A 14,925-nucleotide genomic window follows, 5' to 3' on the forward strand; every position below is an offset into this window, starting at 1 on the left:
TTTTGGACATAAACCTCTGGTGTTTGTGGGTTAATTTTCCTGGCACTCTTCCTTCTTCAGGAGGAAGGTCCACACTGTCACTCCTCAGGGCTCCTCCACAGGCCCAGCTCCTGCCACTCTCTCAGGACACATCCAGACACATCCATCCCCATCCTGCACTGTCTGGCACCTGTGTGGCTGCAGCTGAGCTCAGCCCCTTCCCCTTCAGAGGAAAGCAGCTGGTCTGAGCTGAGCACGTGCCCTGACACTGCACCTACACCTTCAACTCACCAGGCATCCTCTAGAAATGGCTCAGGACCTTCCCACTCTCTGTCTCCACACAGGCAGGGAAGGAGGCAAAAAGCTGCTGCTTCTCACCTTTGCAGGAGGCAGAAGGTGCTGAGAGTAGAACCGAGGAACGAGAGCATGGCTGCAATGTTAATTTCCATCATTGCCCTAATTCCTTATGTCTGCAAAACTCGACGGGAGAGCCTTGCAACGTGCTGTTCCCAGTTGTGGCTGGGAATTCACCTTAGGACTCACCTGTCATGGCTTGTGGGAGGCTCTTGCTGCCCCAGGGAGGTTCAGCAGTGCTCTCCAGATCTTTGTCTGAGGCCCAGCACCGAGCAGGTAGTGGGGACAGCTCCTTGTGCAAAGTAAGTGAGGCTTCTACCTACCAAAGTGAAAAAAAGGGGAAGTTGCAACATCAACCACATTTCTGTGCAGGGCGGACCCCACCCAAATCAGCTTCAAAGTGGCAGAGATAAAAGAAAAGCAGAGCACCAGTTAGGTCGGGATCAGAAGCTGTGCCCTGATGTAGCTGTGCCCTCACTCCAGACTGGCAGGAAATCATGAGGATGTCCCCAGGCTGAGAGCAAAGAGAGTTCTTCCATCCCCAGGGAGCTGTCCAGGGAGCCCATCCAGGCCTGGGTGGGTGGATTGATCCCAGCCCGGATGGCAGCACAGACAGGTGGAAAAGGCAAAGGAAGCCACGGGCAGGCAAGAGTGGTTCTCACCAAAAGCTGAGGGCTCCATCCTCCACCTTCACCCTTTCAGCCGGGGTTTTGACCTTTTCTCTCGTGGAAAGAAACTCAGACTGATAATGTCAGGAGATGACCCCGAGATTGAAGGAGAGGAAATCAGCAGGAAGGCTGGGCCATGAGGGCTCAGAGGGGAGCAGGGCTGCACCTTCAGCACGAAGAGCTCGCTCCCAAACGCTCCGGGCTGATGCCCACAAACCACTGGAATCCAAAGGGTCAGGGTGATCCTGGCACATCACCCCTCTGAGCTTTGCTCTTGTTCAGGGTGAGCCTCCAGCTAATGTGTCTGTTCAGGACAGAACTGGTGGAATGCTCCTGAAAGATCAGAGGATGGAGAAGCTTGGCTTGTCAGGGGGTCTAAGTAGCTTCTCAAAGAGAATGTGTGAGGAGTCAGAGATTCCTGATAGAAGAGAGATTTGTGGAGAGGATGGGACTGGGGGAAGGCAAACCCTTTTGGTGGCAGGAGAGCTCGAGGCAGATGAGCTGCTGGGACAGCTTGGCCCCTTCACCCTTGGTGTGCAGGTTCTGTGGACCAGCAAAACATCCAAGGATCTTCCTAATTCCCCCTCCACAAACATATCCAGGGTACAGAGTCCCCAGCTCATGGCTGGGGGCTAATGGGGCTCTTCTTGCCTGACCCCCCCACATGAGGGAGAGCTCCTGCTCTGTCTGTCCCCACTGCACTGCCACAGGCTGAGCTGGATCTTGGCACTTCTCCTTTGCTGCCATCTCAGTTCAGATGTTCTTTCTCTGAAGTGGGGCAGGGGAGGGACACCCCCTCATCTCCTTCTCATCTCTTCAGAACAAAGCCAGAGTCTGCCTGACACTGCCTGGTTGCTCTGATGGGCTTGGAAGGGCCAGGGCAGGCACAGGGGGCAGCTGAAACCCTGTGGACCTGCTGCAGACCCATGGCTAGAGCAGGTACTGATGGATGATGAGATGAGGCACCTCAGCAGGGAAGCCCTGGAACCCTCCAGAGGTCAACAGGAAGGCCAAAACACCTTGGCCTCAGAGAGAGGAACTTGTCTGCAGTCAAAGGAACACCAGAGAGGAACAGGAGAGCAGCAGCCTGGAGCTCAGGGTCCATGGCCTGTGGCCTGCCCAGTCCCTCCAGCCCTGGGGCTGCTGCTCCCAGGAGGGTTTCCAGCCACAGATTGGGGGGAGGCACAAGCAGCTGCAAGGGAAAGACAGCAAGTTACAAACACAAGATAAAATACTGATGATTCCTGTTGAGGTTTTCCTGCTGTGCTGCTGCACAGTCCTGATTAAAGCTTGTATTTTCAGATATTATGATTAAAAAACAACAAAACATGGCTGAAGCTCTGTGGACAGCTCTGTGTCAGGCTGGCTCATGGACATCAGGCATCCCCATCTCTGTCCTCACCTCTCCCTCCCCACCCACCCATCCTGTCCCCTCTGCATGGCCCCAGCACAGCCCAAGGCATCCACTTGCCTGCAGGTGTTTTTCTGCTCCAGGAAGGGTGGAGCAGGGCTGGTTTAAAAATGACTGATCACTCCTGGCAGTTGGGTGGTTGCACTTCCCCACTTCAGTCTCTTCTGCTGCAGAGCAGAACTTCCCACATCCCAGTCTCCCCAAGCTGGCAGGATCCTCCTGCCCCCAGAGGAGCCAAGAAGAACCAGCAAGGCCCCTCTGACCTGGGCTGACACCAAACCCTGCAGATCTGACTTTTCATGGTGCTCAAAAACTGTCCCAGGCACAGCTGTTGTGCCTGGGTGCCCTTTCATTTAAATTGGGTTGTGGTGATGGTGGATCTCTGTAGGAAAAGAGGCTCTGCAGCGCATCTCTTGAGGAAAAACAGGAATATGAAAGAGCAACTTTCAGGATTATCTCCTCTAGACCACATTCATGACTTTAAATGGCAAAGTTTTGTTGGTTGTTTCTTATTTTTTTTTAAGCGGCTTTTTTTTTTGAACCTTGTATTTCCTCAAGGCAAAAACATTAAATGGGAAATGCGGTAGAAATGTTAAATAACACCTCAAAACCACCACAGGACACTTCTCCCTTGCTGCCAGCACCCCTGAGGCTGTGGCTGTGGCGTACCAGGCTCTCTCTGCCCTGGACTCTCCGTGCTGTGCTATCGCCCCTCAATCACAGCCACGGGCACGTGGGCACTGAGGAGGCCAGGCCAGCCTTGCCCTGATCAGCACAATCAGCCCCTTGCACACTGTTTCCTGCCTGCTGGGCACAGCTACCTCCAGCCTATAAAACCAGCCCCTGCCCACGGGGAAACTCAGGACCTCCACACATCTGGGGAGGAGCGTCCAGCTGTGCCAGCGATGCCACTGCCGGCCCTGCTGCTCCTGCTCTGCTGCCCGTGGGCCAGTGCCAGTGAGTCAGGGCTTGGCTGGGAGTGGGGACAGCTCGTTTGGGCTCTCAGCAGCCCCTGGCTCAGCTGTGCTGGGGTGTCTTGCAGGAGCTCTGCGGGATCAGATTGTGGGGGGCCACGAGGCGCGGCCCCACTCCCACCCGTACATGGCGTACCTGAAGATAGCGGGGCTGGGGGCCTGCGGGGGCTTCCTGGTGGCCCCTGACTGGGTGATGTCAGCTGCACACTGCATGGGGTGAGTGCTTGATACAGGGGCTTCATCCCCTTCTTTCTCCCCTAGCCTGGGAGTCCTTCCCCAGAGCAATTTTGGAGCAGGTTCCTGCTGTGCTGGGCAGCTCTCTGCACCTGTCTGCCAAATTGAGGGAGGTGGGTGACAGCCAGCCTGATTTCCCCTTTCTCCCCTCCACTGCCATGGCCAGGAATATCACAGTCATCCTGGGGGCTCACGACATCCGTGAACCAGAAAAAAGCCAGCAGGTCCGGGGAGTCCTCAAGTACCACGAGCACCCCGAATACGACCCCAGCACGATGTACAACGACATCATGCTGCTCCAGGCAAGGAGTTCTGAGGGGGCAGAGGGGCTGTGGGGCTGCCAGGGACTGGGCTGTTTGCTCTTTCTGCAAAGCTGCTTCTGCCCAAGGTGCTGGAGTCTGGCAGGGAGCTGGGAAGGAGCCACGGGCAGGGTTTGGAGCCTCGTGTGGCTTTCACAGCAGCTCCCCGGAGCTTGCAGAGCCTGCCAGACCCTCCCTGTCTCTGCAAAGAAAGTCTCCTGCTCACAGCCCTCTCTCAACCCCCTGCTTTCCCCCAGCTAACATCCAAGGCCACTCTCAATGACTACGTCCAGACCATCCCACTGCCCAAGAGCGGCAGTGACCTCCCCACGGGCACCAAGTGCTTGATCGCCGGCTGGGGTCTGATCGATGAGGACAGGGCCACCAACAAGCTCTTTGAGACCAAAGTCTCCATCTACAGCCGCAGGAAATGCGTCCTCTTCTACCCACACCTGGACTCTGGCATGGTCTGTGCAGGCAGCTTCCACCAGCTGAAGGATTCCAGCCAGGTATGGGGAGGGCAGACGGGGAGCAGCAGCTGCTGCTGGCACAGGTGACAAGTGTCACACTTCCCATGAGGACTGGCTCTCTGGATGTGCTGGCAGCAGCCACAGTCCCTGCACAGTGCCAGGGGCAGAGCCCCAGCTCAGCAGCCCCTTCAGCCGGGTGGGATATGGGGCAGGAACGGAGCCACAGGGCAGGGAGGGAGCTGGGAGAAACGCTTTACCACAGGGAAGAGGCCTCTGAAATCAATCTCCTCTCTCCCCAGGGAGATTCTGGTGGACCCCTGGTATGTAATAAAGTGGCACAAGGTGTTGTTTCCTTTGGCTATGACTCCCCACCAGGGGTCTATACCCGCATCTCCAACTACCTGCCCTGGATCAAAAAAGTCATGAAGAAGTAGCGGCAGTGGCAGCACTTTCTCCAGCCCTGGTGTGGCTCTGGAGACTGCAATAGCTTCCCTCCTGCCCCTGCTGAAGGCTCAGCTCCCTCTTCTCTCCTTGGGAACCCAAGTGACTTGGTCAGTGCACTTGAGAGCCCCCTTCATTCTGTTCTGAGGCTGCTGCCTGTGCCATTCCCTGCCCGTCTCAGGGCTGTGTTAAATCACCCTGGCAGAAGCAGGGGTAGCCCCAGATGGCACAAAAAAGAGGCTGTGCCACAACAGACCCCACTTCCTTCAGAGATAACCCTGTTCCTGCTTGAACCTTGCTGCACTTAAAGCACCCACAGTAAACTCAAAGCTGCATCTCCCAGCGTGTGTTGTCTTCCTCATGGCTTTGCCACAGAGAGCAGGAGGGGGGGTCTGGCTGCTGGGACAGCAGCAATCCCAGCTCTGCATCCTGAGTCACTGGCAGGCTCAGAAACAAGAGGTATGCTTGCCCTTCCTGGGGTGGAGAGTGTGCTGAGAGGAGAAAAACTGCCCAGATAGAAATGTTCTGGGAAAAATGATGGGCACACACTCCCTTCACCAACTTCAGCATGGCTGTCACCCTCCTGGGAGCACAGACAGCAAGCTGGGGGCATCAGCAGCGAGCAGGACTCGTGTTTCTCTGCAGAGCAGAGGCTGTTCCCTTGGAAGTGCTGCAGCCAGGGCACAGTGCAGCCCGGACAGCACGGTCACAGGGCACACCTGGCTTATCTTCCAGCTGTCTGAGCTGCAAGAGGCTTCCCTGGGTGGAGAGAGCTGGACTTCTTGTGGACTGTGCCCTTGGGTGTAGGGAGGTGGCTGTTCAGGGCTTTAGGATCCCGGAGAGGAGGCACACCCCAAGCCCCAGCTGTCACACTGCTCCCAGCCTTTGCCTCTTGCCAGCAGCCACGGTCCATCCCTGTTTCTGCACCATGTCCTGGCTAGAAAGGCTTGAATTAAAGGGTTGATGAAGGACCTGGGTTCACAAAAGTGCCTGACCCCAAAGCCACTTCCTCCTTTCCTCCCGTGGTAACCGTGGGGGCCCAGCGGGGTCCCTGGAGAAGGTGAGGACGAGTCCTGGCTGGCTGCTGTGGAGCTGCTTGGCACATCCTCATCTCCCTGATCAGAGGCTGTCCTAGTGCCAGCCCAAACCTCTCCCCTCAGCTGATGATGCCCAAAGACAAATCCTCCCAACAAAGGATGCTCGAGGGCTGTTTTCAGACAGCTCCTGCATTGGAGTCTGAACTTCCTTCCACGGCCTGCAGCAGGCTGCTCTCTGATCCCACATCTCCTTCATTGCAGCTCGTTTCTGGTGGCATCTCTTGTGTACAGAGAGAGGCAGGAGTTCCCTGGGGGAGATGACGGGGGACAGAGATGATGCTCTGGTAGCTGGGTGAGTGCAGAGCTCCCTGGCAGGGGGTGAAGGGTGCCCGTGATGTCAGGGGGAGACTGACTCGGTTTGTGGTGGGAAAAACCAGTGGGGAATTTCAAACATACGAAAACTGTCTGCAGTCCAGGGGAAGGGGGTGCTTGCCCTGCTCTCATGGTCTTTCCCAGTCTCTCCCACTGGTCACCCCCATCAGAGGGAGGAGGTTTCCACAGTCCAGACTGGATTTCTGCTCACAAATCCTCCACGTTCTTGCCTGGGATGAAGGGAAACTGCGTCACCTCTGCCTTCAGCACCCAGGCTGCCCTGGGGAAACTGAGAAGGGTCCATGTTTGGGCTTCTGCTCACAGCTGCTATCAGCTCAGAAATCTGCAAGTGAACAGGCTGCAGCTGCTTATCTGTGCATTATGAATCTTTATCACGTCAGGGTTTTCCTTGAAGCTCCAGCTGCTGCAGGCTTTGCACGAGAATGGCAACTTGTAGCTTAAAGATGGGGTTTACCCAGTGGCACTGGAGGAAGGGGGAAAGCAGATTTACTGGCAGCAAGGGCAGCAAGGAAGCATCGGCCCCATTTCGTCACAGCTGAACTGTGACAGTTCAAAGTCCGCTCATACCGCAAAATCCAAGAATGGTTTGGACTGGAAGGGCCCTTAGGGATCATCTCATCCCACCCCTGCCGTGGCAGGGACATTTTCCACCATCCCAGGCTGCCCCAAGCCCGTCCAGCCTGGCCTTGGGCACTGCCAGGGATCCAGGGGCAGCCACAGCTGCTCTGGGCACCCTGTGCCAGGGCTTCACCACCCTCCCAGGGAAGGATTTCTTCCCAGTATCATCAGTGTCATGTTATAAACACATTTATGACAATTTTGCTCCATTAGCCAAGACTGCAGCTACTGAGAGACCTCATCTGCCACTGCACGGTCTTTGGAACTGATGCATCAGGTGAAAGAAGTCTTGTTCATGTAGGGCTCATTATAAAAATCAAGAGGGTTTGCAAGTGCTCAAGAAGCTTGAAGAATAGAAGCTGCAAGGGACGACCTCAGTGGAAATCAAAGAGATGAGGTTGGGTGCGTTGCCCACAGCTTCCAGAACAACCACCAAGTTCTAAAATTGGCTCTGGATTCAGAAGGACGTCAGATCCCTCAGATCAGACCCATGATGGAGGTGGGTTGATGCCCAAGGCCAAGACTGAATTCCCCTCTCGCATTGCTGAGACACGCAACTCGTGGAGAGATTCTGCAGATGAGTCTGACTTCTGTGGTTTCCTGGAGTCTGGTCTCAGGCTATAAAACCTTGCTGGGAGCAGGACGAGACCCCAGACGCAGCCCCACCTCTAAGGGATCCACTGAAGCCCAGAAGGCTGTGATGGAGCACCTGCAGACTCTCCTGCTGTCCCTCCTGCTGGTGATGTGTCCCCCAGCCAGTGCCAGTAAGTAGAGTGGGCTGGAGGTGAGGAGAGGGTTGGGGAAGGATGAATCTCAGCCCTGTGTCCCCCAAACCCCTCATCCCCAGCCCCATCCATTGCAGATTATCCCTGGAAGTGGAAGGAGAGAGGAGGAGAAGCCAAGGCAGCCTCCAGGGCACACCCCACACCCTACATGGCCTACCTGCAGGGGAAGGACAAGAACTTCTGCGGGGGCTTCCTCGTGGCCCCCGGCTGGGTGATGACGGCGGCTCAGTGCCTCGTGTAAGTCCTGCTGTGTCCACACAGCCCCTGCAGCGAGCTGTCTGCTCCACCACGGCCTGGGAGCATCTCCTGCATGGGGGTCTCACTGCTGGGGTCACATCAGCCGTGGCCAGGCTCTTTCCCTGGCGGGCAGCACAGGGCAGGGCACGGCTCGGGGACAGCTCTGAGCCCCATCTCCCTCCCCAGCTCACCCTCAGATATTTACCCTGACTTTTTTTCCCCCTCTCTGTGACCTTTAGTTTTCCCAGATGTCAACAATGGGAGGTCAGAGTGGCTTCTTCCCTTGCTGGCAGTGACCTGCTGTCAGGCTTTGTCCTTTCTGCCACCAGCTTGTTTGTTGGCAGAAATATTTGCTATGAGACAGCTGCTTGCCCAGCCCTTTTCCACCCACCCAGCTGGGGTATGGAAGGGCAGGAAGACTTTTCCAGATGTGCACAGCTCTGGGTGTAGCTCCCACACACCTCAGGGCTGACAGCTCTGCCCTGGTGCCAGTGACAGGCCCAGGGCCAGTCCCCACTCCTGGGCAGAAAAAGGGAGGACCCAGGAGCCTGGAGGCCTGAGCCTCACCTGGGAGCTTGGGAGGGACTCCTGCACATACCCAAAGTCCTTTCCAACCTTCCTGAGGCAGCACTTTTTTCTGTGGGTGATGTAGAGGACAGAGAAGTATCCTGATTTAGAAATCCCTGGATTTCCACGGGCCTGTGAAGCCCAGAAAAAGAGAGCAGCAGCATTGGAGCAAATGTGCCCAGCTTGAGGTCTGGAGATAAAGGAGCCCTTGCAGAGCTCTGGAAGGGAACTTGCTCTGCCTCTTGGCTGGGCAGATTTGCTGGAAGAGCCCCTTGCTCCCACCATTCTTCTTAAAAAATGCATGTATAATATATTCTGTGTGTAGGGAATGTATGTACACTCTCTCTGTGTCATTGGACTCTCCTGGGAGATGAGCCTCAGTGCTCCCAGGCAAGACAGGGACAAGCTGGTGACACCCACTGTGCTTGATTTCACCAGCCACAAACCTCTGACTGTCATCCTGGGAGCCCACACGCTCCAGAGGAGAGAGGACAGCTGGCAAACCTTCGAGGTCAAGGAGTACCACTGCCACCCAGGTTTTACAAGCCCTAAGAAGGGAAATGACATCCTTTTGCTGAAGGTAACCTGGCCCTGACTGCAGAGCTGAGCTGGAGCAGAAGGGGACGGTGGATTCCAGGCCAAACACTCATCTCTGTGTTTTCTGTCCCCTTGCCCAGCTGAATGGCAATGCCACCAGCAACAGCCACGTCAGGCCCATTTCCTTTGAGAAATCCAAAGTTCGTGGTGGGAGCGAGTGCAGCGTGGCTGGCTGGGGCTACAGGACAGCCACTGTCACCCTGCGTGAGGCCACTGTCACCGTCATCAGGCAAAGGGACTGCCTCAGCCACTACCCAGGACTCGCTGACAACTTGATTTGTGGCCGCAGCAGATCCTCTGGGGTACCTGAAAAGGTCAGTCTCTGGTCAAGGAGGAGGAGGAGGCTGAGGGGGAGGTTTTAGCCAGGGACAAAGCACAAGGGAGAAGAGGAACCTTGTCTGCCATGGCACAGGACCTGGGAGTCAGCAGGGGGACAATGGCTTGGCCAGAGGGGTTCACCCTGAATCTCATTGTTGGTCTGAGTCAACAGACCTGAAGCCAGCAGAAGGGCAGAAATGAAGCTTCAGTGTTCCCCCAGCTGTGTCCTTGACTAAGCTGCCACCAAAGGGATAACTCTCCCTTGTGGAGGCAGAGTTATCCCCATCCACTGTGAGCCCAGGCCTCTGCTGGGGGAGCTCTGTGCTGGTGTTCGCAGCCTCGCTGTTCTTTGCAAAGGCACTCCTTCCCATAACCCAGCGCTGATCTCTCTTCCTTCCCACAGGGTGATGCTGGGGATCCGCTGGTCTGCAACAACAAAGCCTATGGCATCTTCTCCTACAGGCACAACAACTGGCCTGGCTTCTACACACACATCGCTCCTTTCCTCCCCTGGGTCAACAGCGTCATGAAGTCAGCGTGACCCTGCTCCCCCTGCAGAGCTCACCCTCCACAGCCCCGTCCTCACCAGCTTCCTTTCCCTTTCTCCCTGGGAAACATCTCCCACTGCTCCTCGTGGACGTGGCAAGGACTTCTCTGTGGCCAAGCCGAGCTGTGTCCGTGGTGGGGCTGGCACTGAGGTTGTGCCCCGGCTGTGTTTGTCCCCTGTGCACATGGGGAGTGCCTGCCCTCCTTCCCTGCTGCCCTGACTGAGCCCTCTGTGGCTCCAGCTGCGGAGAGGGAGCAGCAGGACAGCCCAGAGAGGTTCCAGGAGCTGGGGAGATGTCTGTAACCCTCAGGGGAAGGCTGCACAATGAGATCAGAGGGATCCAAAGAGCAGCCTCCTCCCTGTCTGTCGTTTGTGACACCACACATCTGGGTGTCCAAGCTCCAAGGAGGACACTTCCAGCTCCTGCTTCACTACTGCTGTCCCTACCTCTGAAACTGCTGCCTCCTCTCTCCCCTCTTCTGTAGCTCCAGTGTCGTGGGAACACATAAAAACAATAAATCTCCTCAGTATGTGAAAGCCTTTCTCCTGGTGCAATTTGGATTTCTCTGGGCCACTGGCTCCAGTCCTGAACAGCTCAGGAGAAAGCCACAGCTCAAAGAGCTGAATCCCAAGCTGGAGGTTTCTACCCCAACCAATGGCCTCCGTTTTCTGTGCCATCTAAACCTCCAGATATGATGTCCAGCCTGGATTTCAGAGCAGGGGCTCTCCTCACTCCCTCCAGGGAGCTCCAAGCTGATAGTTCAGGGGATTTCCTCACTCCATCACCTCCTTTCCTCCATGAGCCTCTCTCAATTCTACCCCATCTCACCTCTGGTTGCCATTCCACACAAAACCAGCATCTTCCCCCCAGTGCACCTCTGTCACTCACAGATGTTCATCAGGGCACACTGAGTGTGAAGCTGGCAGCAAAGAGAGGAACCACACAGTCCCACCATGGCCTGACAGCCAGTAAATATTTTATTTCTACATGTCATGGTTTAAGACAAAAAAAATAAACCCCTGCCTCTTCTGCAATAGAGCTTAAAAATATTGCAACCTGAGGAAATTAATCTGGAGATTTGGCAAGAGACCCAGCAAGAGGAGCTCAAACACTTCCGTCAGATGTTTAGGATTTCGTTGACAAAAACACACTTCTGGGGAGTGTTTGCCTTTCCTTCTGCTCACCTCTGTCCAAAGGTGACTTGTCAGAGGCCATTCCAACATCTGTGGCAGCACTGGATATGAAACACAAGGCCCGAGATGTGAAGACTCCAAATATTTTCCAAACCTTATAATTCAAAGTGTCTAAAAGTCCCCAGGTCACTCACCTGACTAAGAAAAGCTGCATCTGAGCAGAGTTATCAGTGGTTTTTGCTGTGGGTGATGATGCATGAGGAAAGCACCTCTAGCACAATTCTGCTGAGTTTTCCATGCCCAGAGTGCCCTCTTTGGGTTGGCAACAGGGTGTGTTCTTGAAGGTTCTATCTCTAAACAACTTCCAAACCCATCCAAAAAAACTTCCCTCTTGCAGTTTGGAAGCAAATTCACGGCTGAGCTGAGGAAAGGAAACCTCTTTCCCCCAGGGCTCTTTACATCATTTAATCTGCTCTGAATCAAGGGTTGCAAAGCTGACATTGAGCAGAGACTTCTTTTCTATTGAGGCTGCCAAATCCTGCCCAGAATTTCCCAGTTCTCATCCTGCATCTCCTGTGCAAAGTCTGTCACCTCTTGGAGAGCTGGAGACTGAAGGCCTGAGTCCCTGGGAGGGAGGATGGAAACCAGCAGAGCAGGAGAGACCTGTCTTTGGGGAGCTCCATAAAAACACCATTTATTTCCATGGCCAGGAGCTACAGATACTCACCTGAGATGAAGGGAGGAGCAGCTCCAGGAGCAGTGAGTGCACAGGAGTGGCCAAGGACAAATAAAAGCACTTGGCCAGGGGTGTAAAACAGCCCTGGGCAGCAGCTGAGGTCCCTGACAAGCCACATCCTCACCCAGCTCAGCAGCTGGGGTTACCCAGGAGCTTCACACAACCCAAGTGTGGAGTCTTTGTCACACAGTCCAGCATGAGAGCCACAAAAACTCTTCAAAAGTCGTCAGTTCTCCACCCATGGTGGTGGAGATGTTACAAAAATTGCTTGTGGAGGTTTAACTTCCTGGTCAGGCTGCATGGCAGGAGATAAAGCAGCTGGAGGACAATTATACCAAACTGGTATCACTGGGAGAGCACACAGGAAGCAGCTTGGGTCAGAATGAGCCCTCGCTGAGCCCAGGGCTGGAGGAGCTCTTGACAGAAATGTTCCAACAGCAGCTGCCATTCCACAGGCCAAGCTGGTCCCGAGCTCCTGAGCTGCACATCAGCTTCAGAGTCCTGTGTGGGATCAGGATAACACAGGGGAGAAACCTGAACTACAGGAGGGGGGCTTTATATTCCTGCTTTATAAATTCCAAATGACATTTTATTCTTATGCTGGACAGATACTTCCCTCTCTTCCCAAGAGGGTAAAGGGGATGTTCAAAGGAAAGAGCTTCCTCCTGCTGGGAGGATGATGTTTGTCCAAGGACAAGGCAAATCCCAAACTCTCTCTTCTTTGCCCTTTTCTTGCATATGGGATTTTTTTTAATATGAAAAATACAAAAATTTATTTCTTTCATGTCTGGTTTACCCGTGTGCACAACCCCAAGGACCTGCTTTGGTGTTGGCAGGGACATCCAGTGGCCAGGTCTAAAGTGATTTGCAGCCCTGCCACAACCCTGGCCCAGCTCACTTTATCAGGACACTCCCCTGGCCCCCAGCCCAGCTGGGGCAGCCCTGCTTTGCTGTCCCTCCCTCTGGAGCAGGCTCCAGGCCACAGGAAGGCTCCAGGCAGTGGCAGGTGCCCCATGCCACAGCCTCCCGTGCTCCCAACACCTCTCCTTGCAGGATGGGCACGGGAGGATCGGAGGAGCCAAGGTGCAGAGCTGGTGAGGAGGAGCTCTCTGAGCTGCTGGGAACACTTTATCCAGCCTGGGCTGGAGTGCTCCTTGGGAAAGCAGCAACTGTGAGCCTCCTGCATGGGCTCCCATCTGCCGCCTTCCCTGGGCTGCCCCAGCCTCCTGCTCCTCCACTGCCACGCTCCAGGGACAGCCCCACGCACACCTGGGGGCTGCAAAAGGCCAAAACACGAGGCCAGCTGGGAATACTGGGTGTTAAAGGCTTCATCTTTTTCTGGAGGAGCCTCAAGTTGTTGCTTTGCTTTATTTAAACGGAGAGGATTTGGCTCTTTGCGAAGAGCAGCACAAAATGCAACTCACGGAGCTGAGGACACGAACAGGGAGCTGCTCCTCAGCTGTGAGGGGACAGAGCCACTGAGAAAAGCAATAAAAGCTCACCCATAACTAAAAAAGTGACAATTTAAGCCCTTGCCAGTGCTATGGCCGCCAGATCACTGCTCCCTTCCTGGTAGGAGACAACAGAATGTTTCAGGCTGCCCAGGAGCTGCAGCTTCACCTGCGCTAAGTGACCTCAAAGGGAGCAGAACATCCTCAGCTGCGGCTTCCTGAAAACACAGGAAACCTTTGCATAGAGGAAATTGGCCATCTCTACCCACTCCCAGCTGATTTAATGCAACATTCCTGGAGAATGAGCCCAGAGAAAAGGAATTAAGCTCTATAAACTCCATCTCAGGAAATGGCTTTGTGGAAGCCCTGGACTCCTTAAGGGATGATTTTAAGCCACGTTTCATATTTCAGTCCACGTTTCTAATGGACAAGACTGGAAGCAGTTCTGGTTCCACCAACATTCCTGATATTGGCAACAGAGATCCTGCTTGGAACCGTGCCTGCAACGGGCTGACACCACAGCAAGAGGCAGCAGCAAACACCAACAACTTCCCTTAGAAATCCTACCCCAAAATCCTGGAAAACTTCAAATCAAGACGCCACCATTGCATCTCTGCACCTTAAACCCCCAGTCAGACACTGCTCACGCTTCAGAATTATTGGTACAGTGCTTAATATCTAATTATGGTGTGTTATACCTTCTATTTACCAAAACATGCTTTGTTTCTATGCCTCAGAGTCCTGATTTTCTGACAGGAGGCACAGCTGCAGGAGAAGAAGGAGAGGGGAAGACAGGAGAGAAGAAACACACACACAACTACCACGGCTTTTAGGAACAAAATTTATTCCAATTTCAAACAGAGAGTTTATTTCAGGAGAAAGATATGAAAATCAATTTCCATCAGATATTTCTGTAATAAGCGTGTTGCCCAGCAGTCAGAGTGGGATCATTCCAAGAAACAATCACACTCCTGGACTGGAATGAGACAGTTTGGAGTCTGAATAGATCCTGACACTGGGCATCTTATTCAGAAACTCCTTTACCCCACCCTCTTCCCTCCCCGCCCCCCAACACGCACAACAATACATGCATTGCAAATGACAAGGTTTAAAAACAGCATTTTATATAGTATTCTTTTTAAATAGGATAATGTTTAAATTGTCTTAAATCAGGATCCTATAATATACAAGTATAACCAAATAATTTCCACCACATTGGCACTTGTAAAGAGTCTCTGGCACTACTAAAGAAGGGGCATTGGCACAAACCATACTCTTAAAAAACTGGGTGCTGCATAACACACTTTATCTCTGCTGGACTCTAACGACCTGGGCTCTGTACAGGACAATACAATGGTCAGCACACTCTGGAAGTACTTTTTTTTTTTTTTTTGTCTTTTTTTTTTTAATTTTTTTGTCTTTTTTATTTATTTTTTTTTTTTAACCAATAAAACACATGAAGAAAAACCATAGTTGAACGCAAGGCCAACATTGCTAGGAAGCAACAACAAGAGACCAAAGAATCCAACTCGAGGAGAAGGGGGGAGGCAGGAAGGGCAGGAGCTGACACGCTGCAGCTGGAAGGGGCTTTTGCTCACCAGGTAGCCAATCCACATGGAATGGTGCAAGAAAAAGGGATGGTCCTCTGCTCACTGACTTCAAGTTTCAAACTGGT

The 14,925-nt window shown here is 53.8% G+C and overlaps 2 protein-coding genes and 1 long non-coding RNA gene across 3 annotated transcripts; 2 read left to right on the plus strand and 1 right to left on the minus strand.

Annotated features, from left to right (window-relative positions):
• Positions 1–3,278: 3,278 nt before the first annotated feature.
• On the plus strand, positions 3,279–5,165 carry LOC111940383 (mast cell protease 1A-like). The gene is made up of 5 exons (XM_023943040.2): positions 3,279–3,369; positions 3,455–3,602; positions 3,787–3,922; positions 4,177–4,428; positions 4,689–5,165. The coding sequence occupies exons 1-5, from the start codon at positions 3,318–3,320 to the stop codon at positions 4,821–4,823; spliced, it is 723 nt and encodes a 240-aa protein (XP_023798808.1). The 5' UTR covers positions 3,279–3,317; the 3' UTR covers positions 4,824–5,165.
• A 478-nt stretch (positions 5,166–5,643) lies between these two features.
• On the plus strand, positions 5,644–10,471 carry LOC111940364 (granzyme E-like). Its single transcript, XM_086862989.1, has 5 exons — positions 5,644–7,642; positions 7,741–7,900; positions 8,906–9,047; positions 9,145–9,378; positions 9,786–10,471. The coding sequence occupies exons 1-5, from the start codon at positions 7,456–7,458 to the stop codon at positions 9,921–9,923; spliced, it is 861 nt and encodes a 286-aa protein (XP_086719115.1). The 5' UTR covers positions 5,644–7,455; the 3' UTR covers positions 9,924–10,471.
• On the minus strand, positions 6,613–10,255 carry LOC111940365 (uncharacterized). The gene is made up of 2 exons (XR_002869484.2): positions 9,969–10,255; positions 6,613–9,808 (listed from the first exon to the last, which is right to left on the minus strand). It is a non-coding gene; the product is annotated as an uncharacterized LOC111940365 (long non-coding RNA).
• Positions 10,472–14,925: the final 4,454 nt, after the last annotated feature.

The sequence above is a fragment of the Cyanistes caeruleus genome, chromosome 25, assembly GCF_971803275.1.
Source record: "Cyanistes caeruleus chromosome 25, bCyaCae1.hap1.1, whole genome shotgun sequence".
Lineage (NCBI taxonomy): Eukaryota > Metazoa > Chordata > Aves > Passeriformes > Paridae > Cyanistes > Cyanistes caeruleus.